Raw genomic sequence first — 22,705 nt, 5'->3', positions numbered from 1 at the left:
GGGCATAGACAACTCACCAAGATACTGCCTAAAATGGAGATGCATAAGAGCAAGAACAGATGGCAAGAAGCTGAGATCAGCCACCCCAATAAACAAGTCATGATCCCTTAGTCCAGCTGATGCCCCTGAGCCAGTTTTGAGACCTGGAACTGAGCTAGGGAAACTGAAGGACTCCATGCAAATTTGCTTTTTGCTCCTTTTCCTGCTTCTGTTCTATGACCTGCGTCCCCCCTTCACACATCTCATAATGCAAATAGTGTATGTCCTCCATGTAAAGGAAAAGGAATTAAGGATTGTTCCAAATCGGTAACATCTAAGGAAAGCCCAGGTAAGAATGACCAGTCAAAGCCATCACAGGCCAATTCCAGACCACCAGTGCTAGATATCTTGACGCCAAGCCCCAGGCTCTGAGGAATAACACCTGGACCCTCGCCTTTGTTCTAACCATTCCTGGATGCCTGAGGGGACATGTACGCCAGACCACCATCCTCAATAAAAACCCCAGACCCCAAATAAAGACAAGGCTCCCACCTTTCCTTTCAGTGTCTCCCAGACGTGCTGTTCCTGCCCTTTCTCTAGGTCTTCAATAAACTTTGCTTTCACCTCCTGCTGGCTGGCATTTGATTTCTATTCTGCATGCAGCCAGAGGACCCTCCTGGCTGGTCCTGCAGGAACCCTCTGGGTCCTCAGACATTGCCTGGTGGCATCGGAACCATGGACTAGGGAAGTGGCTAGGTCCCCAGGTGGAAAGACACCACAGCACCATGGCAGGTAGACACTGGGATGACCCCCGGCTCTTCCCAAAGGGACATCACGCACTGGGTGAATGAATGCTGGGAAACAGGATAACCACAGTTTAATGGTGTTGGGCACAGTGTCCAAGATGATATGGATATGAGAGATTCAATAAACTCTGTCTCCAAATCAGACAGCTTCAGGAGGACCCCCTGTGCCAGAGTTTCTGAGCAGAGGATGTCACTGGGTCCAAGGTATGCTAGACTATCCCTGAGCATTTGTCAATTGGTCTTGAGCAGGGAGAGTCTAGAATCCAATATCCTCCAGGATGAGGTACAGAGCTTAATGAAATGTCTTCTGAGGAATCTTCCAGAACATCGAAGAATACTTGATGATACATGAAAAACTATACTACAAAATGGTAATATAGCATGAACTCAACTGAGAAAAGAAAAAACACACAGGGAAAAAACTAGGGAAGCACGCCCAAATGTAGAAACTTCTTGCCTCCAGGTAATGCCAAAGAACTCAGAAGCAATGGAAACATGGAAGGGATTATCTCTCTCCCCCAATTAAAGTTGATATAGTAAGTTGTAATGGAAATGCAAGGGTGGGGGATGCCAAGAGCCTACAGGGCTCCCAAGGTCCCAACTCTGTTCTGTCACATTCTGTTAGGCACCAGGCCTACAAGTGCCAGCCGAGTAGCCCACCTGTGTCTGCAGGCTCCCTGTGGTGCAGCTTCTCCCCATGCACTAGGAGTGTCGCTTAAACAAAACCAGAAATGAGTGTAGTTCTCAGGTTGGACCACTTGATCTGGGCCTTGTTGAGAGAGGGACAGAACCAACCAGAGCTGCCCAGGGGACAGAGGAAGGCAGGGCTAGGGGAGTGTGCATCTTGGAAACGGGCCAGATGAAGATCTGGAGGTAAAATAGGAGTGCTGGAGCCAGAGAAACGAGGCTTGCTGTCCTTCCCCAGCCACACAGCTGCCCTAGGGCTTCTCCTGTGTGAATCCAGGGTGCAGAACTAAAGTTAAGCAGTAACAGAGTGCATTCCAGAGACAAGAAACAGCCCTTTCTCATGGGCAGTGTGCTGGATGCCAGGGCACCTCCTCTTGAGGACTGCTCCTCAGGGCAGGGCTGGGGGTGGACGGCAGCCTCCAGTGGGAGGGGCCCGAGGGCACCCCTTGATCTTTGCTGTCACTTACAATTCAGTCTGTGCAAATAAGGAGTTGAAAGCAGGCCTGCAAAGAGAGGAGGACACCAGTCCCAGAGGTAGGAGAAAGAATCTGAGACACAAACAACTAAGGTAGAATTAGGATCCACACTTCAAAAAGAGCTCCCACTTTCACTCTGGGTCATGAGTTTCAGCCTCATGTTGGGTGTAGAGCTGGCTTAAAAAATTTAAAAAAAAAAGGAGCTCCCACATCTCAGGACAAAAACCGCAAGCAACCCAATAGAAAGATGGACAAAACGTACTTCAGAGAGGAGGAACCAGACCTGCCAAGAAGTGAGGGAAACCAGGGATTTGGGTCAAGCTGGTCCCAGACCAGTGGTGCTGCAAAACTCCTGGCAGGAACAAACTGGAGCCTCTCTGGGCTTCAAAGTCAAAGAAACACATGGGGTGGGGAGGTGGTAGCATTCTCTACCACACAATCTGCACCTGCTGGCAAGTGAAAGAACGGGCAACACATTCAGGGAAGGAGAGAAGGGGAGGCAGTCCATAGGGATTGCACTGAGCAGAGAGGATTGGCTAGGCAGGGGGACATCTGGGCCAAGGAGGATGGCAGAGTGAGAGTGAGGAGCACCGAGAGGAACAGTGGCAGCCAGTTCCTAAGGGCCAGCTGCAGCCAGGGACCTGGTGGACAGAGGGCCCTGGAGAAAAGGATGAGAAACTACAAAGGCGAGTGCTCAGATCTGCGCAGGGACAGGGAGCACTGCCCTGAGCAGGTGCCATGGGCTCAGAAGAGACAATGTCCTGGGGACATGGGTGCTGCAAAAAGCAAGGGTGAAAATGGCAAGGACTTTCTAAAGGGAACACACAATGTATTATGGGGAGAGAATCATGGCCTGGAGAAGACAGTTTCTGCAGCCCTGAGGCCTAAAGTCCATGAAGACCCCCTCGGGCCCTCATCTCAGGGTGAGCACTCCTGTTTCTTCCAGACTCCACAGAGAAGGTGCAGCTCACTGGAAGACAAAGCAGTCTTCTGTGTGTGACTACCACGTCTCGGGCACCTGAGTTACAGAAATAAGGAAGACACAGTCCTTGCCTGTGAGGAGCTTGGTGCCCCTCAGGGGGCCACAGACTCCTTGAGAGCAGTTAGAGCACTGCGAGGTGAGAGCCAGTGCAGGGAGGTAGGAAGAAAGATACCAGATGCTCCCAGAACTGGCAGAGAAGAGTGCCTGATGCTTATGTGCCATTGGATAGGGGATGCTAAAGTTATGTCTGGAAGGAGGATAGGAGTTGCCAAGGGGAAGAGGAGTTGGACATTCCAGGGGGCAGGGAATCTTGGTAGAGTATGTGCGCTCAGGACACAGGGACCCCACAGCACAATGACCCAGAGTGTTGGGCCTATAAAGACCAAGAGCTGGTGCCACTGGAAGGCCCTCCCGGGGCCCTGAGGTCATGGGGTGTAAATAGGAGAGGTCTCACCAGTGTTTTCAGTACGGAGTTGATGAGGACAGATATGCAGCTAAAAATGTGATCTCAGCTGCTGGCAAGTGGAGGACCCACTGGCGAAGGAAAGACAGGAGGCATCCAGGCCAGTGGGGAAACTCGGGAAAAAGCCACCAGACCCAGACCACAGGCCTGAATTCAGGAGGTAGCAGTGGGGGCAGGAAGAGAATTTATCCTGATCAGACATGTGGGAGGCAGGGACAGGAACTTGGTCACCAAACAAATGCGGAAGCAGGGTGAGGGTAAGGGGACCCCAGGAGCAAAGCTCACTGACTCTGAAGTATGTCCAGCCCCTGACTGAGAGGTAAAGGACAGGAAACAGAAGTTGGCTTTGTCTGGCACACGTCAGGTCTGACGGGCAGCAGGAAACAGAGGAGGCATTTCTCTTCTCACCTGCAAAAAACGTTCATCTAAAGACCGTCCCTCAGGACCCCGCTGACCACCCCAGGGGGGCTTGGAAGGAGAGCCCGCCCAGGGCCTTCAGAGTCCAGGTGCAGGACTCAACCTGCAGGCGCCGTCCTCTCCCGCCTCCGTGTTCTCCGGGGTCCATTCTGAGGGTCACCGGAGGTCGCTGAGGAACCTGCGGCTGCCACTCTGTTGCCTACCCATGCGCTGCCACCCAGACGCCTAAGGCCCCTGAGGCAGAAGGGAACTGCCTGGCCTCCACCACTGAGACGCCCTTGCCCCGCCCCCGAGCCCTTCCCTGGGTTCCCCCCCCCCTCTGCCAGCTCCGCCCCGGCTAGCACCACCCCGGCTCCGCCTCCCAACCGCTCCGCCAGTCCTTCCCCAGCACGCCACGGCTACGCCCCCCAACCACCCAAACAGTCCCGCCCAGCTCCGCCCCGGCTCCGCCTCCCAACCGCTCCTCCAGTCCGGCCCCAGCACCCCCCTCCACCGCCCCCCCCCCCGGCTTCTCTTCCCAACCAGCCCATCAGCCCCCCCACCCCCGCCTCCGCCCTGGCCACGCCCACCAGTCACACCCACCAGTCCTGACCCGCTCCGCCCCGGCCACGCCTCCCACCCACCCAACCAGTCCTGATCTGCTCCGCCCCGGCCACGCCTCTGAACCGCTCCACCAGTCTCGCCCCGCTCCGTCCCGCCCCGGCCCCACCTCCTAACCAGCCCACCAGTCCCGATCTGCGCAGACCCGGCTCGGCCCCCAACGACCCCACCAGTCCCGCCCAGCTCCGTCCCGGCCACGCCTCCCAACCGCTCCACCAGTCCTGCCCCAGCACCGCCCCGGCTACGCCTCCCAACCACCGCACCAGACCTGACCTGCTCTGCCCCGGCCACGCCTCCCAACCGCTCCACCAGTCCAGCCCGCTCCGCCCCGCCCCTACCTCCCAAACACCCCACCAGTCCCGCCCAGCCCGCCCCGGCTCCGCCTTCCACCTGTCCACCCAGCATTTCCCCAACCCCGCCTCGCTCCCCTGCAGCTCCTCCTCCCAGCTATACCACCAGTCCACCCAGCTCCTCCCCAGCTCGCCCAGCTCCTCCCCCACTATCTGCGGTCAGGGGTCCCCAGGCCCGCCACACTCCACCCTAGCCCTGCCCCAGCTCCTCCTCCCAGCGATCCCGCAACTGGCGCTACCCCTCCCCAGCCCCAGCCTGCTCCTCGAAGCTACCCACCAGCCCTGCCCCGCTCGTCCCCAACTCCTCCTCCCAGCTTTCTCCGACACCGCTCTGCTCCGCCGGAACCCCGCCTGGCCCCTCCACAGCTCCTCCTCGCAGGTTTCGCTCATCCCCACACCCCTTTGGCCGCTCCTTCACAAACCTGTCCGCCAGTCCCTCCCTGCCCCTTCCCAGCTCCACCCGCTCGACCGCAGCTCTTCCTCCGCGCGGGCCACCAGCCACGCCCCACTCCTCCCCCCTTTCGCCTTTCCGGGGTCCCCCTCCCTGCCCTACAACTCCGCAGGTCCTCACCCACAGTGGTCCCCCAACTCCTCCCAAGGCTCCACGTCCAATTCCACCTCCCCAACGTAAGCCCGCTGCACCCCAGCTCAGCCTTCCCACTTTCCTCAGCTCCACCCGCCCCTCTCCAGCTCCTCCACTCAGCTCCGCCCCGCTACTCCCCAGGTCTCCATCCCCGGTGGTCCCCCAGCTTCTCCTCTGCCGCCTCCCCACGCTCCGCTTCCCCAGCGCTCCCCAGATCCCCCCGGCACCTCCGCGGGCTACCCCTCCTCAGGCCCACCCTACTCTTCGCACAGCTCCTCCTCCGCCAAATCCCCCCCAAGCTCAGTTCTAGCTCCCCCCCAGCTCTTTCTCACAGCCGGAGCCCACGCTTCTTGCAGGGGAGCCCCAGCTACTCCCCGAAACCTGCCTCACAGCTCCTCCCCCAACTCCTTCCCACAGGCCGCCCGCCCGAAACCCTCCCCCTGCCCCGCCTCCCGTAGCCCCGCCCCGCTGGCCCGTCCCCAGAGCGCCCACCCCGCCCCTTCTCGCCGCGCCCCCATTTCTTTTCTCACTTCCGGTTCCGCTCCAGCCGTCGGTGCCTACCTCCCCACCGAGCGGGAGCGTGCCCCGCGAGTCCCGGCGCGCTGAGTCCAAACACGTCTCCTAGCGGCCGGGGCTGGCGCGGCTCTGTGCGTGCGCACGTGGGTGCGTGTGTACGTAACGGCTTGGCTGCGGGCCTCCGCGCTTGCGCACGGGCCTGTTCGGCCCCTCCGTGTGCGTACGTGGGTTCGAGCCTGCGCACACGCCGCAGAGAAGGGGCGCCGGCGCCTGAGCGAGCCTGTCAGGTGAGGGGCCGCCGGCGCCTGAGCGAGCCTGTCAGCGGTGCCCGGGGCCGGGCCGCTCCGATGGCCTCAGGGGGGCCGCGGCGATGGCCCAAGAGCCACGATGCGGGCGGAGCACTCTGTCCTCCCTCCGCGGCCAGCGTCGTCTCGCCGGCGCGTGGGAGCCGGTGGTCCTGGCGCTGGTGGCGTCGGTGGGTCCCTCGGAAGCGGCCGATCCCGCCCAGTGGTCGCAGCCGGGCCAGCCGAGGGTGCCCGCGCCTCCGTGCCCGGACCCGCCCGCCGGCAAGGGGGCCGGGAAGCCGGTGCCGCTGAGGCCTGCTCGGCCCTCCACGGGACGGTACCTCTGGGCTGGGGTTTCCCGGGCCGGGGCGGGCGGGTCTGGGAGCATGCACAGAGCTGCCCAGGCCACCCTTCCCTGTCCCCTCCTCCCGCCACTGTCACAACGCCCGCCATCCTTCGAAGTGCCCGGACCAGCGACGGGCCTGTGCGCGTAGAAGCAGGAGCGTGCCCTCCCTCACTGTGTCCCTCCCTGCGTCCCCTGGGCCCTGGGCTGTGACCTACGTGAGGTTCCCCCGGCTGTGCAGCTGTGCGGTGTTCAGCTGGTTGCCTGTGGCACTCCTCCCGCAGGGGCCGACTCAGGATTTTATTGAGGGGAACGGGATTGTGGGGTCCCCAGATCTTTCCCCTGAGACCGTGGGAGGTGGGGGGGTCATCTGTCTCCTGTCGGATAAGGGGTCTGCTAGGCTGGAAGGACACGGTCCGCTTCCAGGAGAGGATCTTCTCTGCTGCTGCTGGCTGGGGCGTCAACGTGATGAGCAGAACCAAACCTTGAGGGAGGTGTTTCCCATGCCGGGGGCCCTCCTGAGTCCCCGGGGTCCCCCAACCCTGCTGAGCAGGAAACCTGTTCTGGCACATCCGCCAACGTTGTTGTCCTTTTCTACCTACTGACTTTGTCTTCTCCCCGCCACCCACCCCAGTCCTTGTGCAGGTGACGAAGCCCAGACGAGTGGAACAGCGTTTCCTGCTCAGACCACAAAGCAGGTACTCTGCGGGGTGGGGCAGGAGGGCACCCTTACAGTTCCATCCCTCGAGGGGCTCCGTCCACACTGTTCCGTCCTCCTTGTGGTTTTGTGGCCCCGATGACAAAAGGGTTGGCCAAGAAACTGAATGGCAGACACGACGCAAACCCGCAGTCCGGTTATCGACCCTCGTAGAAGAAAGAGAAAGGGCCAGGCCACAGGGGGACATCCAGCCTCCCTCGTGAATAATCCGGACCCAATGAACAGGGCGACCCTCTGTCACCCGTCGGGTTGGCCGGACTGGAACAGGGTAACGATGCTCAGGGCCGGCAGTGGAGGAGGGAGGACGTGGAACCCTTGCCCGTGGTTGGCGGGGCGTGCACAGGGCAGCCTTTGGGGAAGGTGATCTGCCGGCCTGTACATCAGCATCTCAGGTGCGCATGCCGTGACCCTGGCCGCCTTCTAAACAGGTCCTCTGCCCGCGAGTGTCTGTTGTGACGTCCTCTGTAGTGGCAGAAAGTACGCCGCAGCCTGGGAGTCTCCATCAGTAAGGGAAGAGTCAGCAGATGGAGGGACAGCCCACAACGGGAGGCCCCACAGGCAGTGCAAAAGATGACAGATGACGATGTCCAGGCATGGAGGAACATGCCGGACGTGCCCCGGGTGGAGAAAGCACTGTGCGCCCTGCGGAGATGTCCGGGACGGAGCTTACGCCTACCTCTGAATTAGTTTGCCACGGTGGTGGGAGCAGACTCCCACAGACTGGGTGGCTTAAAGAGCAGAAAGGAATGGTCTCCCGTTTCTGGGAGCTGGAAGTCTGAGCTCTAGGCGTCAGCTATATTCACCTCTTCCGAGAGCCGGGGGAGCACATGTGCCGTCCCTCCCCCGCAGCTTCTGTTGCTTTCCTGGCCATCTGTGGCCTCCCCTAGCTGGTGGATCGCTGCCGGCCTCTTCACATGCCTGTCCCTGAACTTCACCCCTTTACAAGGACACCAGTCATCCTGGGTGAGGGTCTGCCGAGCTGCGCTCATTTGAACTCAAAGGGTCTGTAAAGACCTTTTCTTTCTACGGAAGGTTACGTTCTGAGGGACTGGGGATTGAGGCCTCCTCGGACCTGCGAATTGGGCGGGGACGTGATGCAACCGATAAGGACGGATAAAGGCCCTGAGGGAGGGATGCTCTGGGCCTGCGCCCCGGATGGAAGGAAGGCCTTGGTGGCTGCAGGGTGGTGAGTAGAGGGGAGAAGGGAGCAGATAGCAGGGGGTGGGGGTGAAGATCACGTGGGGCCTTGAGGCCCGGGTGACAAGTGTGGATCTGTTCTGGATGGGACAGGCGGCCCCTCGGAGGTTCTGTCAGGGGAGTGACACGATGGATCACTCCTGTGCCAGAACCGCTCTGTCCACGGTGCAGACGCTAGCGTGCTGCGCGCCCACGGCGAGTCCGAGGATGACCGGGAGACCGCCCGAGAGGGCAGCGGGACCTGGGGAGACTTGGACTAGGATGGTGGCCGTGGCGACGATGGAGAGGGGTCAGGCTCTGAGGAGGTTGGGGGAGCGGCGCCCGGGTGATGTGAGGGCCCGGGGCAGGAAGGGGAGCCCGGGCAGCTGCTGGGTCGGGGACTGGAACGACGCATTGATGGTGAACGGAAGTGGATTTGAGGGTGGCGGTGGTTGGGGACCTGAGGCTGCTGGCTCTGGAAGGTGGAGACGAAGCGGGAGTGGCCCGTGTGGAGGGGGACGGAGCAGGCGAGCCTGCAGTGTGCCAGTCTGAGAAGAAGGGAGGGAGGGGTGGTTAAGGGCACCGGGCTGTCGGGCCGCGACTTAGATGAGGACAGAACAGGCACGGGGCGGGTCCCTGGTGCCTGGGGTGGCCCGTGTGTTCCTGGAACGTGGGGGGTGGCACACGGCGAAGGGGCAGAGGCTGCGAGTGTAGACTAGCGTCCTGGGGACCTCTGCCGTGTGGAGATTCGAAGGCCTCAGGAGGCGGAGGCCTGTGTGGGCTGAGGAGGGGGCGGGTTGGGGGGGGAGTCTTTGTCCTTGTGGTGAGGGCTACACAGGTGTGGCAAACCCAGGGGCCTCCCCATGTGTGCTCTCCTGGGGCGCAGTGGCCTCTGTGGTGGCACTGACCACATGCTGTCCTGGCCCTGCCTGTGTCTAGCCGTCTCCGCCCTCCTGCGCGAGCTCGCCAGGGACTCCGTCTGATGGACAGGTCGTCGTGAGCACCGGCCCCTTCCTTTGGGCCCGTCAGCTGACCGTGTAGTGGTAGAAGGAAGGAGCCAAGGCTCTCTGCTCCCCCACCAGGTGGGTGGGGTCTCAGGGTGACCCGTGGGACGCTGGGGAGAGGTCTTGCCCGCGTCATGAGCGGGGAGCGCCGGGCGTGATGCTCGTTGACGTGCGTGGTTCCGTGTTTCCGCAGGCCAGGTGAGGCCCCGGAGCTGTAGGGAGATGAAGTTCGGCTGCCTCTCCTTCCGGCAGCCTTATGCGGGTTTTGTCTTAAATGGGGTCAAGACCGTGGAGACGCGTTGGCGGCCTCTGCTGAGCGGCCACCGGAACTGCACCATCGCCATCCACATTGCCCACAGGGACTGGGAAGACGGGGCTTGGAGGAAGCTGCTGGCCGAGAGGCTTGGCATGAGCCCCGCTCAGATTCAGGCCTTGCTTCGGGAAGGGGAGAAGTATGGCCGCGGAGTGATAGCAGGCAAGTGACCGGAGTCCAGAGGCTGCTGGGACATCTCCGAGGGCTGCCCCCCAGCGTCTGGCTCCGGGTTGGGTGGCTTGTTTTCTTTAGAACTGCTGGGTGCCTGGGCCGTGGTTTCTTTAAGCAACACACCCTTCAGAGGGGCAGCCGGGGACCCTGGGCTCGGGGGCTGGGGGTCGCCGGGGACCCACCACCTCGGGGGAAGCCTGCATCCACTCTGGGCCTCGGTTCCGTTCTTGATCTTGGAGGCAGGGACAGGTTCCCAGACTCCACATGGCATTTGCCTGCGGGCGTATATGTGTACACCCCTGTATTTGTGCTCGAGCACGTGTGTCTGTGTGTGCACGCACGTACACGTACACGTGGCAGAGACCCTGGGAGGCGGTTTGGGGTAGCCTCCAGGCTCGGGCTGTTGCCTGGCTTTGCGGGCGATGCCCCACCCCCATGGTCCCTGCATCCTGGATAAGTTCCCTGGAGGGGTCGGGTCCCACGGCTGCACCTGCCACCTGCCGGAAGTGCTTGGGGACCTGACGGACTCTTCCTCCTGGCGTCGGGAGCCCTTCTGATCTCTGCCTGCTGCCCTAAGCAAGTTGGGCAGGGACCTGCCCGATAGTTGGGTGTGGTCATTGAGGACAAGGCCCTCCACTTCCTTTCTCTCCCTCCCTCGGCCTCACCCAGAATTCCCTGAACAGAGTTTGGCCATGTTGCAAATGCTCCATCAGAGGGGCCCCGCATATCCCGTGTCCCCTCGGTGAGACTCCCTTAGTCTCTGGTGCTTGGAGCGATCGATGGCTGTGTTCTGCAACAGGTGGGCCTCGGTTTCGGGAGGAAAAACCACCGTGTGCTTCTCTTTGCGCATAGGGCTTATTGACGTTGGGGAAACTTTGCTGTGCCCAGAAGACTTAGCTCCGGAGGAGGTCGTGGAACTGGAAAAGCAAGCTGTCCTGAGCAGCCTGAAGCAGAAGTACCTCACTGTGCTTTCGAACCCCAGGTGGTTGCTGGAGCCCATCCCCAGGAAAGGCGGAAAGGACATCTTCCAGGTAGACATCCCAGAGCACCTGATCCCCTCGGGACGGGCGGCCTGAGGAGAGGGCAGGCTTAGGGAGGAGCGCTGCGTCCTGCCCCGGGAGCTGAGCGTCCGTCGGCCACAGCAGCGTGGTCCGGCTTGGCCCCGCTGCGGAGGCCGCTATGGCTGCGTGCTGTTCGTGGACCCCGATTTCCGCACTCCCGTGCGGGGACAGCTCAGCCGGACTTTCCTTGGGAGCTGCCCCTCTGGGCTCCTCGACAGCCTCAAGGACCCTGACCTTCAGGAGAAAGGGCAAGCTGCCAGAAAGGCCTTTGCACCTCAACTAATTTGGATTGTACAAAGAAATCGGGTTTTAAGAGAACTAGTTAGTGGCTCCCCCCCTTCTCGTTTCTGGTCAAAAGTCAGCGAGGGCTTGAACAGCATCCAGGGACTGTTGTGGAAGGCAGGCCCAGGAGTGGCCAGCCACGTCGGCCCCCTTCACGGTGACGAGGACATCGGACTGAGAAACAAAGCACCCGCCTGTCCTCTCAGATGACTGTTGCTCTGCTGTAAAAGCGACCCTTGGCCCAGGAAGTATGCGTGTTCCACACATGGCACGGCTACGTCGTGTGCAAGCGGACCCTAAATACAGCCCTGATGGGAAAGTGATTGGTGGTGGTTCTTTTGTGGCGAACCTTTTGTTGTTGCTTTTTCTGTGTTCCCTGCAGAGTTTCTAGTAGGTGTTCTCTCTGGGGATGCCGGGCCACCCTCGCCCCCCTCCGGCCATTGACTGGAAAGGTCTGTCTCTTCTGAGCTAGCCTAACGGCATCCCTTGTCCCTGCTCTGAGGTGGGCCTCTTTGGAAGGCCTCTGGCCCTCGCACTCGGCTGCTGATCAGAAACTTGCCGGCATCACAGGGGACCCATGAGGAAAGGCCCTCCTGTTTCAAACTACATGAATGCTGTAAGGGGACACCACCAAGGTCAGGGGTGAGGCCTGCTGTCTTCTCCGGACCGGCCTGCAAGGCTCTGGGCCAGATCTTCCTGGGCCTTCCTCAACACTCGTGGCCAGCTCCTGGGCTGTGTGTGTGATAGTGCTGCTGCTTCAGAGAAAAGGGGACCCACCGGCACCAAAACCTGTCCCGGGCCAGGATTCCTAGCCTCCCCAGGGCGATCCGATGAGGCGTGTGTAGTGTCACAAGTTGAAAAGAACACAGACTCGCTGTTGTCGTTTGATTGTTTATTTACTCCTGCCGAGTTTTGCTTTTCTTTATTAAAGCCAAAAACAGATTCACGGTTATACAGTAGTGATTTTTACTTGTCACCAGTGGCCTGTGAGCTTAGGGACCTGGATTGTCCTTGAAATGTTCACAGAGGGCGCACCTGTAATCTGAGGAGCCCTCCTCCTCGTCGTTCTCGTTCTCACTGGGGACCTCGTCTGGGGACATGACCGAAAGGGCAGCCAGCAGGATGGAATAGCAGGCGTTGTACAGCGACATCACTGACCCGTAATCTGGGTAGGGTGCGGGGGCGGTGGGCAGCTCGCCCGCGCCCTCCCTTCCGGTGGTAGCGGGGGGCGCAACTGTGTCATTCCTGGAGGTGCCCTCCCCACACGGGCCGCCCTGCTCCCCGGAGGCAGGATTCTCCGTGTCATACCCCGCCGCACTGCTCAGGGACCAGATACCAGAGAAGGTAAAGGACCCGGTGCCACTGGGTCCCGGAACATTTGGGCCTTCTTTGGGGGCTGCCTTGTCCTCCTTGGTGGATTCCTTGTGATGGATTCGTGGGGACCGTCTTGTAGGTACCACGGGCTTCTTTCTCTTTGACGGTGTTGCGCCGCTCCCTGGCCACCCGGCGACAGTTCTCAGATCACTTTTTCTCTGAATATTCTCCAGCAGCCCTGGCCTGTCTCGCTGAAAGCTGGAGTTGCGGTAGAGCTGAAATGGAGATTCATCATTTTAGACATTCTGGAAGGAAAGAGCCGTGTCCCCTGCTGCCCCCGCCGTCGCCACCACCACCACGGCCACGGCTGTCCCTACTGCCATCACTGCCCCCAGCCCGACCACCGCGAGCATCGCCGCAACCACCGCCCCCACCACTGCCACCACCACTCTCGCCCCTTCTACCCCCACCACCACCACTGTCCCCACCACCACCACCATCGCTGCCGCTACTGCCACCCCCACTCGCGCTCCATCTAACCCCCCCCCCCACGACCACCACAGCTACTCCCTGCCCTCACCCCGCCCAGGGCAGTCTTAATGGTCCAGTTCTACTAGGGAGAAAAGCAGCTGCCTGTGAGCTTCACTATGCCCTAGACCCTGAGCTCACAAACGACCCAGAATGCATAGGTTAACGTGTTCACATACCTGTGTGACGTTCCCTGGCCTCTGTTTAGGCATAGAGAAATACATTAATTGAAATATTAATAAGAAATGAAACCCTTTCATGAGATTGTTCATCTGGGTCTACTAGGAAAGCGTCAGGACAGAAAACATGGGAAACCAAGAACTTTCTACTTTACCATCATCTTCCTGTTCCCTGGGGCATGAACCGAAGGGTTGTTTGGGCGTATTTTGCTGAACCCGTACAGGTTCATTAGGCGGATGAACCCCTTCAAGCTGTCAGTTTCAAAGATTCTCTCTGGGCCCCTGCGGTGGAGAATCTCCCTCTGGAAAAGGTCTTCATCGATGATCACAGTGTCGCCGTCGTCATTCCAGCACACGGACGTGAAGGTGGTGTCCTCCACGATCCTCCAGAGCCTTCTTGGGAAGGAGAGCCCGAAAATGTTTTCTCCCACGTTGTAGGCACCGCGGTTTGGGGCCGGTGGCGGTGGGTTGTCTTGGGGGCCTGGATCTCGGCTCACGGCTGGACCCTCCTCGCGCCTCTCCAAATTCCGGGAATCCAAATTGAGGTGCAGGGAGGAACTGGACGGGACCTCTCCTGCCGACTCCCCATCACCGGGAGGAGCCAGCATGACTTGGTATATGTTGTCGTTACTCTGACTAGCCATGGAGCTAGTCTAGATCAAGAGCATTTTCACCCTGAGGCCGTCTTGCTAGACTCTTGAGTCAGAAATGCCTCCAGCCAAGACAGGATGCCCAATATATACTGTTCACGAAATTCTAGAATTGCGTAGTGGGGCAACCGGGTGCCCGGGTCATCGCCCTCTTTATCTGTCATGTGATGTCACAAAGGTGGCTCCGAGCTGGTCTGGAGAGGGAACCCTGGCCAAGTGTGGGGGCGGGACGGGGTACAGGCCCCCAGCTTCTCTCTTTTCTACGAGTATACAGAAGCATGGTTTGAGTTCTCCAGAAAGGCTCCTGGCTACAGCCAGGCACACTGTTTCCCGGGGCCAGGCGCTGGATGGGTAGAGAAGCCATGATTCCAGGTCCACTCCCACTCCCCGAGGACGGGGGAGACCTGTTGTTGGCCTCTCGGCTTAGCTCAAGGGCCAGGCCCCGGTTAGTCCTGGCTTGACTACCACCAAATCCGTCCCAGTCAGATGGGCCCTTGGGGGACTGTATCTCTCAGAAGACGGCAGTCCCTAGCGGTCTAGCTGGCCTGGTCTCAGTTGGTAGCCCACCTCTTCTACCTGTCCGCCCCCCCCCCCCGCAATTCCTGCTTTGGTCTCTTCCATCTGCTTCTGTTGGTTAGTTGGTCCTGCTCAGATGGGCCTGAGCAAAGAGTCCTTTTTTCTCACCCCTGGATCCAGTGTTGCCAGAGTAGGGCTGAGCTCGGCAGGGCGAGCGCGTCCCTCTTGTTCCTCAAGCTCGGCGTCACGCGCAGCGCCTCAGACACACTGTTACCCACAGCACCAGTGCCGTCTGTGAACGGCCACTGCCTCCACCCTGCTTGAGGGACTCTTGTCGAGCTCTGCTTGTCCCCAGACCTCGTCCCTCTCCAGATCATGATGGGATTGTCCCTTGTTCCCATTTGTTCCCTGTAGAAACACTCCCACGTTGGGGACACTTGTGTTCGCCCGTGGCAGAGCTCCTAGCACAGACAGGTGGACGCAGCCTCCCTGGAGGCCGCCTCGAAGGCCCGATCGCTTTTCCTCAGCAGAGTGCTGTGGCTCCAGCTCTCCCGGATTTCTGGCCTCCCGCTTCCCAGCTAGATCTCCTTTGGCACTTCCCCTTTTGAGGACTTGACTTTGGGGTTCAGCGTACATTCTGTTCAGTTGAAACAAAGCATTTCACGGGCCCACACCCATGCCAGGCCTGCTCCCCTTGCCCCGAGCCCGCCCCCACCCGACCCCGGCGTTCCTCTCCTACCTCGTCGTTACCCGGACGACCGAGCCACCGAGTGATGCTGTTGGCGCTGGGGTTGCTTGTCAAAGGGCCTGCTCTAAACAGCCTCCCTCCCAAGGAAAATTTCGACTTGTTTAGCTAGGCGTGACCAGAGGAAGCCAATACACACTATCTGAAAATAGAGGAGAGTCTGGGTGTGGGGTGGGACAAAACCTAAATGGAAAGTCCTCTTCACCACAGACGACAGGATGGGACGGTAGCTCGGGGCATTTGTGTTCTCTAGACCCCGGGACAGCTCTGTTCTTAGTCTTCACTCTGGTGCCATGCTGCCCCCTCCTTTGTTCCTGCTCCAGGGCGGCGGCCTCCAGAAGGCCTTCCTCTGGGGCCTGGGCGCCCTTAGGGCCCCTCTCCTGGGGCGCCCATGGCCAGGCCAGCTCCCACACAGTCCCAGTTGAGGAGCTCCTGTCTCCCCATCCAGACAAGGAAGGAGGTCCTGGAAGACAGCAGTGACCATCATGTGAACCTGGTTCCCAAAAGTTCTGTGTTCCCCCAGCAGCAGCTGGAAAAAAGCTGTGCCTTTGAAGAGGGCAGGAGGAGCCCTCGGGGAGGACACCTGCCTCACAGTGGCCGTGCCCATCACTGCCTGGTGTCCGGGCCGTTTACTCTGGACCACAGTCCCTCGGGAAGGTGTCGGGAAAGGCCCAGCCGAGGCCGTGGAAGGTGGAGTCAAGCCCAGCTTTCACCTGAGGAAGAGGAGCCGGTCCCTTCTGCCTGCCCTGAAGCCACGAAGCCACCGGTCCCCGGTGGGGACAAGCAGCAAAGGAAGCTGTCTGCTCTGGTGCTGTCACATTTCTGTCCTCGTCCAAGGCTCAGGGGACACTGGGAAGCATATCCACGGGGCCATGGTGTAAAACATGCCTTTCTAAAGGACCCACACGTTGGGGCGCCTGGGTGGCTCAGTGGGTTAAGCCTCTGCCTTCGGCTCAGGTCATGATCTCGGGGTTCCAGGATCGAGCCCCGCATCGGGCTCTCTGCTCAGCAAGGAGTCTGCTTACCCCTGTCTCTCTGCCTGCCTCTCTGCCTACTTGTGATCTCTCTCTGTGTCAAATAAATAAATAAAATGTTTAAAAAAAAAAAAAAAAGGACCCACGTCCAAGCTTGGTTCCCAGCCGTCCTCCCTTGCTGTATACACGGGGGCCCGAACTCTCCCGATTTCCACTGGCTTCCTTTTCTGCAGTATCAGACTCCTCTCCCTCAGGGACCTTCTCCCACTGGGACTCGTGGTGTTAAAGTCACTCCACTGGTCTCCCTCTGCTGTGAACTCTGATGCCTGGAAACAAAACCCATCTCCCAATGCTTCCTGCCTACTGGAGCCTCTGGACAGGGAGGCCCGTGTGGGAGGGAGAGGCAGCCTGCAGAGAGACAGACTTGTAGACACTGGAAAAGCAGGGTTCAGGCTGTGTTCCCGAAATGAGCCAAACAGGTCCTTTGGTGCACGGGCCCCTAGGCGGTGGATTTCACCAGAGCGGACTGCCCCCGTCGGCTCAAACAGCCCCCAGCGCCCAGCTCCGATTTTCTTTCACATGGGCAGCTCTTCCAAGTGTAGCTTAGAGGAGCGGTTGGCCTTTTGGAGCCCGCCTGTCGGCCACATTCCGGCAAACCTCACCCCGACTGCTAAGATGACAGGAGATAGAGCTTTGTGGTTCTCACACCCCAAGCCAGTCCCCGAGCTGCTGAGCTGAGCCCCCTGCCCAAGCAGTCCCTTCCCTGGCCTTTGTCCATTAACCCACCGGGCCACGGCGGCAAAACGCCATGGCCAGAGTGGCCCAGGAATGCGGGACATCGCTCGCTCTCCCGGCGCTGGAGGCTGGAAGCGGGAGGTGCCAACAAGGGGCCAGCAAGGAGGAGTGAGCACCCTCCTCCTGGTTCGCAGCGCCCACCTTCTCGCCGCATCCTACCATGGTGGAAAGGGCTAGGGAACCTTCTGGGGCCTCTTTTACCAGGTTGTATTCCCATCCACGAGGCTTCCACCTTCAGGACCTAAACACCTCCCCCAGGCCCCACCTCCAAAGCCATCATCTTTGGTGCTCAGGATTTCCACAGATGTATTTGGGGGGGGGGGACTCGCCGAGCGTGTAGCACTCCACCGTGCATCGTGAACCCCCTGACCGTAAGGGCCTGGGCAGTGTCACGGCTCCCCCGTAATAGGACTCCGGGCCCACGCCACCCGGGACAGCCTGCTGTGTGCTGCTGCTTCCCCTGGCCTTGTCCTCTTCCTCCAGTCCCTGGAGGCCCCTGCAATTTGCGCCTGAGCTCCTGGGAGATCCCAGGTCTCAACCTTAGCGGCCGCTGTGGATCCAAGATGAGGTGCAGGGTTTCTAGCTGTCAGCTAGGGGGTCTCTAAGGATGGCGAAGCAAAAAAGGCCTCTGCTGGAGCCATGCCTTGACTTGGCACAGGAAAGCCACTGACTCTGTCAGACCCGGGACTCACAAAGCCTCGCGGGCTGGCTCGAACGCCGAGCCAAACCTGAACGCGCGCACTGGGGGCGGCCCTGTGCAGCCTCAGCGTCAGCTGTGCTGAGAGGACAGCAAGCTAAGCGCCAGGGACAGATCTTGAGCGCTGGGATCCTTGCACATGTGGGACAGCCCTCTGCGAGGCCCAGATCTGTCCAAGTATCTTGCGTGCGGTCGCAGACCGTGAGGGTCCCTCCCAGATGTTCAGGATAGAGGCTGGTTCTCTCCTGCAACCGAGGCATTGCTGCCTGTGGGCGCGGCATCCCGGACACAGACCAGTGAGTGCCCTCCTAACTCGGGAGGCCTCCACACGCCCTGCCCTGATCCAACACAGCCCGCTCCGCCTTGGCCTCATCGGCAGGCCTAGCCGGGCTGGTTGCAGTCTGCGACAAACACTGCTTGCCTGAGTCCCTCCCGCTTCCCCAGCTGTACCCACCAGGCCGTGAGGGTGTTCGGTCAGCCTTCCCGGGAAGGCTTTGCTCTTTCCTCTCCCCCTCACGGGAGAAGCGATGTACACCCATCGCCAAAGCCGTCGGAAATTCAGCACGTCATCCCCACCACCCCTCGACAGTGACGAGTCTTTCTGGTTCCCTTCTATGACGGTGCTGGTCTGTGAAAATGCTTTCGTGCCCGCCACATAGGAGCCTCCGGACAAAAAGGCCTGGGAGAGAAGAGGGGGTGAGGGAAACAAGGCAGTTTGATCGCTGGACGACACACTGATTTGCATATCTGGAAGAAAGGCAAGCCCCACACCCAGGACATGTGGGGCGGCGGTAGGGCTCTGTGATCCTGGGGTTCCAGAAGTGCTCCTGGAAGCCTTGTCCCCTCCCGAGAGATGCTCCTGTGCTGCCCCCAGAGCTGCCACAGGGCGCACAGTTCAAACCCACCTCGGAGCCTGGGAGCAGACAGACAGCAGCGTGACAGGGCCAGGGTGGGGGGGAGGGGCTGCGTGGGAGGAGGCAAGCGGGAGAGGGGAACCTCCAGCAGCACAACCACAAGTCACCTCACTTCTACCATTCTCCACCCGGAGACCACAACACATCCCACAGGGTCAAGGCTCCTGCCCACCAGGGGGTCCAGCCCCACTGCTACCAGTCCCAAGCCCTGGGTTGCTCTGGGCGCTTGGGACCAAGGGGCTCTAAGGCACAGGCTCCCGGAGCCCGTCCTCCGCTTCCCCACACGGGCTGGAGCAGCTCCAGGCGCTCAGGCACACAAGCCCCTCACTGGACCCCCGGCTGACCGTACAAGGCCATCGCCCAGGAACACCCGACCCGAGAGCTGCAGAGGCCACAGGTGGTGGGCAGGGGTGCGCGCACAGTGTCCATCCCTCTGGGTGCGCCTCTCCCCCTGCATCTTCATGTCTTATGTCCCATGTCCCATGTCTCATGTCCCACCTGGAATCTCTCGAGCCTGTCCCTCTGGGGTTTCATGGACGCTCCCTCCTCACTCAGTCTCCAGCCCCCTCAGCCCTCCCCCGCGGTCAGGGGGTCCGGGGACCGAAAGCTGCCACCCTCCAGTCACCTGGCCCGTTCTCCTGGCAACCAGGCCCCCACGTAGGTGTTGCCCAGAGTTACCTCTGGACCTAACAAAAGTCACCTTCTTCACTCCGCACACTTTGGAATTATGAGGGTTTGAGGAACTCAGAGTCAGGGCTCAGGACCAAGACCAACTAGAAACGAGACATGTACTGTGGTCATTGAGTGACCAACCCTATATCTTCCTCATGAATCACGGTATCACACCTCCGTTCCACACTCTCTGAATCCCGCTACTGTGACCATGGGCCCACAAAGGACTTTTGAGTCCCAGCCTTCAAGTCCTTGACTGCACACTCAGAATTGGGATTGCTGGCCCATACAGAAATTTCCATCTCTGCTTTTTTGTGGCCCTGCCCCATGCTTTCCCACAGCAGCTGTTACCAGGTTCCATTCCCATAAGAGTGTACAAGGGTTCTGATTTCTCCACAGATCCAACGTCGGAAAGGCCACAAAACTCTTTCTTGTGCTCAAAATTTCTGATGCAGGTGGAAGGCAGCAAACACTCTTCCTTCCTGTCACAAGAGAGTGCTCGGGCTTCTCCAGGATCCAGTGTGTATTCTCAGAGCAATCCTCCATTCCAGACTTGCCCCCACACCGAAGGCACCCCTTCTCCATGCAGGAGCACGGTCACAGCACAGCTAACTGGCGATCACCTGGGACCAGAAGTAATCCTGGGGACCAGACGCCCCAGCCACCTGGGCTCATGGCATTTCTCCTGCGGTGCTCACGGCGAGAGCTGCACCCCGCCTTCCTTTCTCCACTTCTTCTGCAGCTCTCGGGGCAGCCCTCCCCAGCTTCCCACTAGGACTGGGGCTGCTCGACACAGACTTCTGTGGCTGCGAAGTGTCCTGCTTCTCCTAGTGTCCTCCCTGCTCAACCACAGGGCCTTCCAGAAAGCAGAGCTCAGTGCATGTCTGGCAATCAAGGAGCCAGCCAGCAGGGCTCCTTCTGTGCAGAGAGAACATTTCTCCTCCATTCTGGAAGAAGCAAGCCAGGGCAGGAGCCCGCGCGTGTGTGCCTCTGGCATTTACACAATGATAGACAGAAAGGCATCAGAAGCAAAAACAAACTTTCCTTTTATTTCTCTATTTCCTGGCCCCATCAATTCGCTCCTCCTTTCTTTCGACTTTTCATTCCATCCCTCCAAACGTGTTGTGATTTTGAACAGGAGCCCAAACAAGGAGACAGCGGGTCCGCCGGTTTCCAGGAAATGACAAAACTGACAAATTCATAACTCTTGAACTGGGTAAGGACAAACGCTGTGGGGGGATGTCACTCACACACTCAGCCGCTGAATCAGATGAACCCTCCTACAGCAAGGAACCCTACTGGAGAGCTTCGCCAGGGACACCAAGCTCTGAACTTGGGAGGCATCACAGGGAACCGCCCCGCCCCGCACCCCCCAAAGGAGGCTCTTTGCCCTGCATATTCCCCCCAACCCTCTCTGACCCTGCACTTAGAATGCCAGGGATCTCTCTACACCCGCAGGCACACACGCGCACACACACACACACACACACACACACACACACACACACAAACACAGAAACAGGGAAGAACCAAGAAACAGCCTCACTTCGTGCCCGGCACCCTGCAGGACAAACTGCCGACCCCGCCAGGGCCCGGACCGCACCACAGCCGCTCCTGGGGCTCAGGACCCCTCTTCCTCGTGGCTCATAGCCTCTTCAGAGGGGGCCAGGGAGGGAACCGGCAGCCCGGGATAGACCCGCAGCAAATACTCCAGCACCTGCATCCTGCTGGTTTCCATGTGGGCCCTGGGACCCCACAGGAACTCGTAGCGGGCAGGGTCACAGCCGGGCACCTGCTGGTACTCCAGGTACCCTTCCTGCACCCAGACGTTGGTCAGGAGCTCCCGGGGCTCCCCGAAGATGATGTGCTCCTCGCCGGCATACACCCCCATGACCCCCAGCGCTTCCCACACCACCTCCTCGGGGGCACGGTCGCCCTCCAGGAGGATCACCCCCAGGAGCACCACCAGGAGGCCGGTCTTGGGCAGGCCCTGCTCACCGCTCAGCATCGCATCGCAGGTGAGGCCCAGGACGGTGACCAGGACGTAGGAGTGCTCGCTGGGGTCCACTTCCTTCACCTCCACGCCGAACACCAGCCGCATGCACTCGGACGCCTGGCCCAGGATCCCGGGGAAGGCGGCCTGCTCATCCTCGCCGACGATCGCCAGCATCTCCGCCTGGCTGGTCGGCTGCTTGGTGCGAAACTTTTGGAGCAGGAACCCCACCAGGCTGACCGCCCTCACGTGGAGTGCAGCGTGGAGCACGGGCTCGGCCACCCCCGGCTCCCCCCCAGTGCCAGACCCCTCCTCCATCGCGGAGCTGGAGCTATCTTCAGACAGGCTCCAGGGAGAGGCCGCCATGGCACTGGGGGCGGCGAAGGCCCTCTGAGGGCTCTGGGGAGGACTCGAGCCTCCAGCAGCGGACTCCTCCTCCGGGGTATTAGGGAACAGGACAAAGTAAGAGGAGGAAGAGGAAGAGGAAGAGACCGATAAGTGGGAGGAACAAGAGGAGAAGAAGGAGGAGAAACTGGAGGAGGAGGAGGGGGAGGAGGAGGTGGAGGAGGGGGAGGAGGAGAGAGACAGGGCCTCCTCGAACCCCGAAGCCTCATACAGCTCCGCATCCACCAGGCGCTGGGCCTCTCTGGGGTCCTGAGGAGCCTCCTCCAATTTCCGGAGCTCATTCCTCCCGCCCACAGGCATGATGACTTGTGTCTGGCAGCAGCCCCCGGTGTGGGCAGGAGTGGGCGAAGCGACCCAAGGGCCTGGGAGAGAGGGGAGGTGTGAAGGGCCTCAGCTCAGGAAGGTGCCCTCAGCAGCCTTGACAAAGGGGACTCCGGGTCTTCCCCGTACTGGCCCTCTCGGGCCTCGCACAGGTCTCTCCTCCTGGGCAGCCCGTCCCCTTCTAAACGGAAGGAGGGAAGTCCACGGTCTCCTCTCCTTCCTCTCTCTCTCTCTCTCTCCCCTCTGCTCCTCAGACCCAGGGCTTCACCTCCCAGCTCCCGAGTCCCCTGTTGGGGGGAAGGGGGAGGCCCCTCAGGGTGCAGACTGAGACTACAGCACAGGGCGCCCAGGGCCCCCAGGGCAGACAGGAGAGCGGGTCTGATGCTGCGAGGTCCCCACTTCCAGAGGGTGGCGGTCCCTGCTCCCTCAGGGGACTTACCTTTGCGCTGGCAGGGCCTGGGCCCAGCCCTCTGCTGGCCTGAAGCCCCAGTCTCAGAACAAGACCACAGAGCCCCGAGACCAAACAGAAGCAAGTGAGCGTGTCCACATCTGACCGCACCCACCCGGGGCCTCCTAGCTCCCTGGGAAGGGGAGGCTGCTGGGTCCTTGACTCCTGCCAGGGCCCGGGATCCTGCCTCAGCTGACCTGAGTCCAGACCATCAGACCAAGGCCCGTGACTCCCTGAGAGCAGGGATCCGAGAGTAAGAAGGGGCTCGGCCGGACCAGCCATGCCCAGAGTTCCCAGAGCTGACAGTAGGGGCAGCCCAGGGTTCTCTGGGGTTCCCTCCTTG

The 22,705-nt window shown here is 60.3% G+C and overlaps 3 protein-coding genes and 1 pseudogene across 12 annotated transcripts in view; 1 reads left to right on the top strand and 3 right to left on the bottom strand.

The window, feature by feature from the left end:
- Positions 1 to 5,984, bottom strand: part of IDS (iduronate 2-sulfatase) — a 49,837-nt gene extending 43,853 nt beyond the window's left edge. The window contains exon 1 of the mRNA XM_082716701.1: positions 5,874 to 5,984. The gene's annotated coding sequence lies outside the window, so the exon portion shown is untranslated. The remainder of the gene's footprint in view (positions 1 to 5,873) is intronic.
- Positions 5,985 to 6,015: 31 nt separating this feature from the next.
- EOLA1 (endothelium and lymphocyte associated ASCH domain 1) lies at positions 6,016 to 16,154 on the top strand. 9 transcript variants are annotated; one of them, XM_082716718.1, is made up of 6 exons: positions 6,016 to 6,146; positions 7,121 to 7,184; positions 9,320 to 9,462; positions 9,578 to 9,859; positions 10,721 to 10,899; positions 15,667 to 16,149. In XM_082716718.1, the coding sequence occupies exons 4-6, from the start codon at positions 9,607 to 9,609 to the stop codon at positions 16,105 to 16,107; spliced, it is 873 nt and encodes a 290-aa protein (XP_082572844.1). In that variant the 5' UTR covers positions 6,016 to 6,146; positions 7,121 to 7,184; positions 9,320 to 9,462; positions 9,578 to 9,606; the 3' UTR covers positions 16,108 to 16,149. The 9 variants fall into 9 exon arrangements, with proteins under 9 accessions (XP_082572844.1, XP_082572847.1, XP_082572848.1 ...); XM_082716721.1 differs by having other exon boundaries at positions 15,670 to 16,148; XM_082716722.1 differs by lacking the exon at positions 15,667 to 16,149 and adding an exon at positions 15,467 to 15,583.
- On the bottom strand, positions 12,204 to 13,953 carry LOC309856044 (heat shock transcription factor, X-linked member 3-like; the record flags this gene model as incomplete). Its single annotated transcript, XM_082716715.1, has 2 exons — positions 13,388 to 13,953; positions 12,204 to 12,800 (listed from the first exon to the last, which is right to left on the bottom strand). The coding sequence occupies exons 1-2, from the start codon at positions 13,874 to 13,876 to the stop codon at positions 12,204 to 12,206; spliced, it is 1,086 nt and encodes a 361-aa protein (XP_082572841.1). The 5' UTR covers positions 13,877 to 13,953.
- A 4,662-nt stretch (positions 16,155 to 20,816) lies between the features above and the next one.
- LOC309856636 (melanoma-associated antigen 8 pseudogene) lies at positions 20,817 to 21,893 on the bottom strand (annotated as a pseudogene). Its single transcript has 2 exons — positions 21,805 to 21,893; positions 20,817 to 21,720 (listed from the first exon to the last, which is right to left on the bottom strand). The product of its transcript is annotated as a melanoma-associated antigen 8 pseudogene (transcript).
- Positions 21,894 to 22,705: the final 812 nt, after the last annotated feature.

The sequence above is a fragment of the Mustela nivalis genome (genome assembly GCF_964662115.1).
Source record: "Mustela nivalis genome assembly, chromosome: X".
Lineage (NCBI taxonomy): Eukaryota > Metazoa > Chordata > Mammalia > Carnivora > Mustelidae > Mustela > Mustela nivalis.
This window is presented reverse-complemented; position numbering and strand designations above follow the sequence as displayed.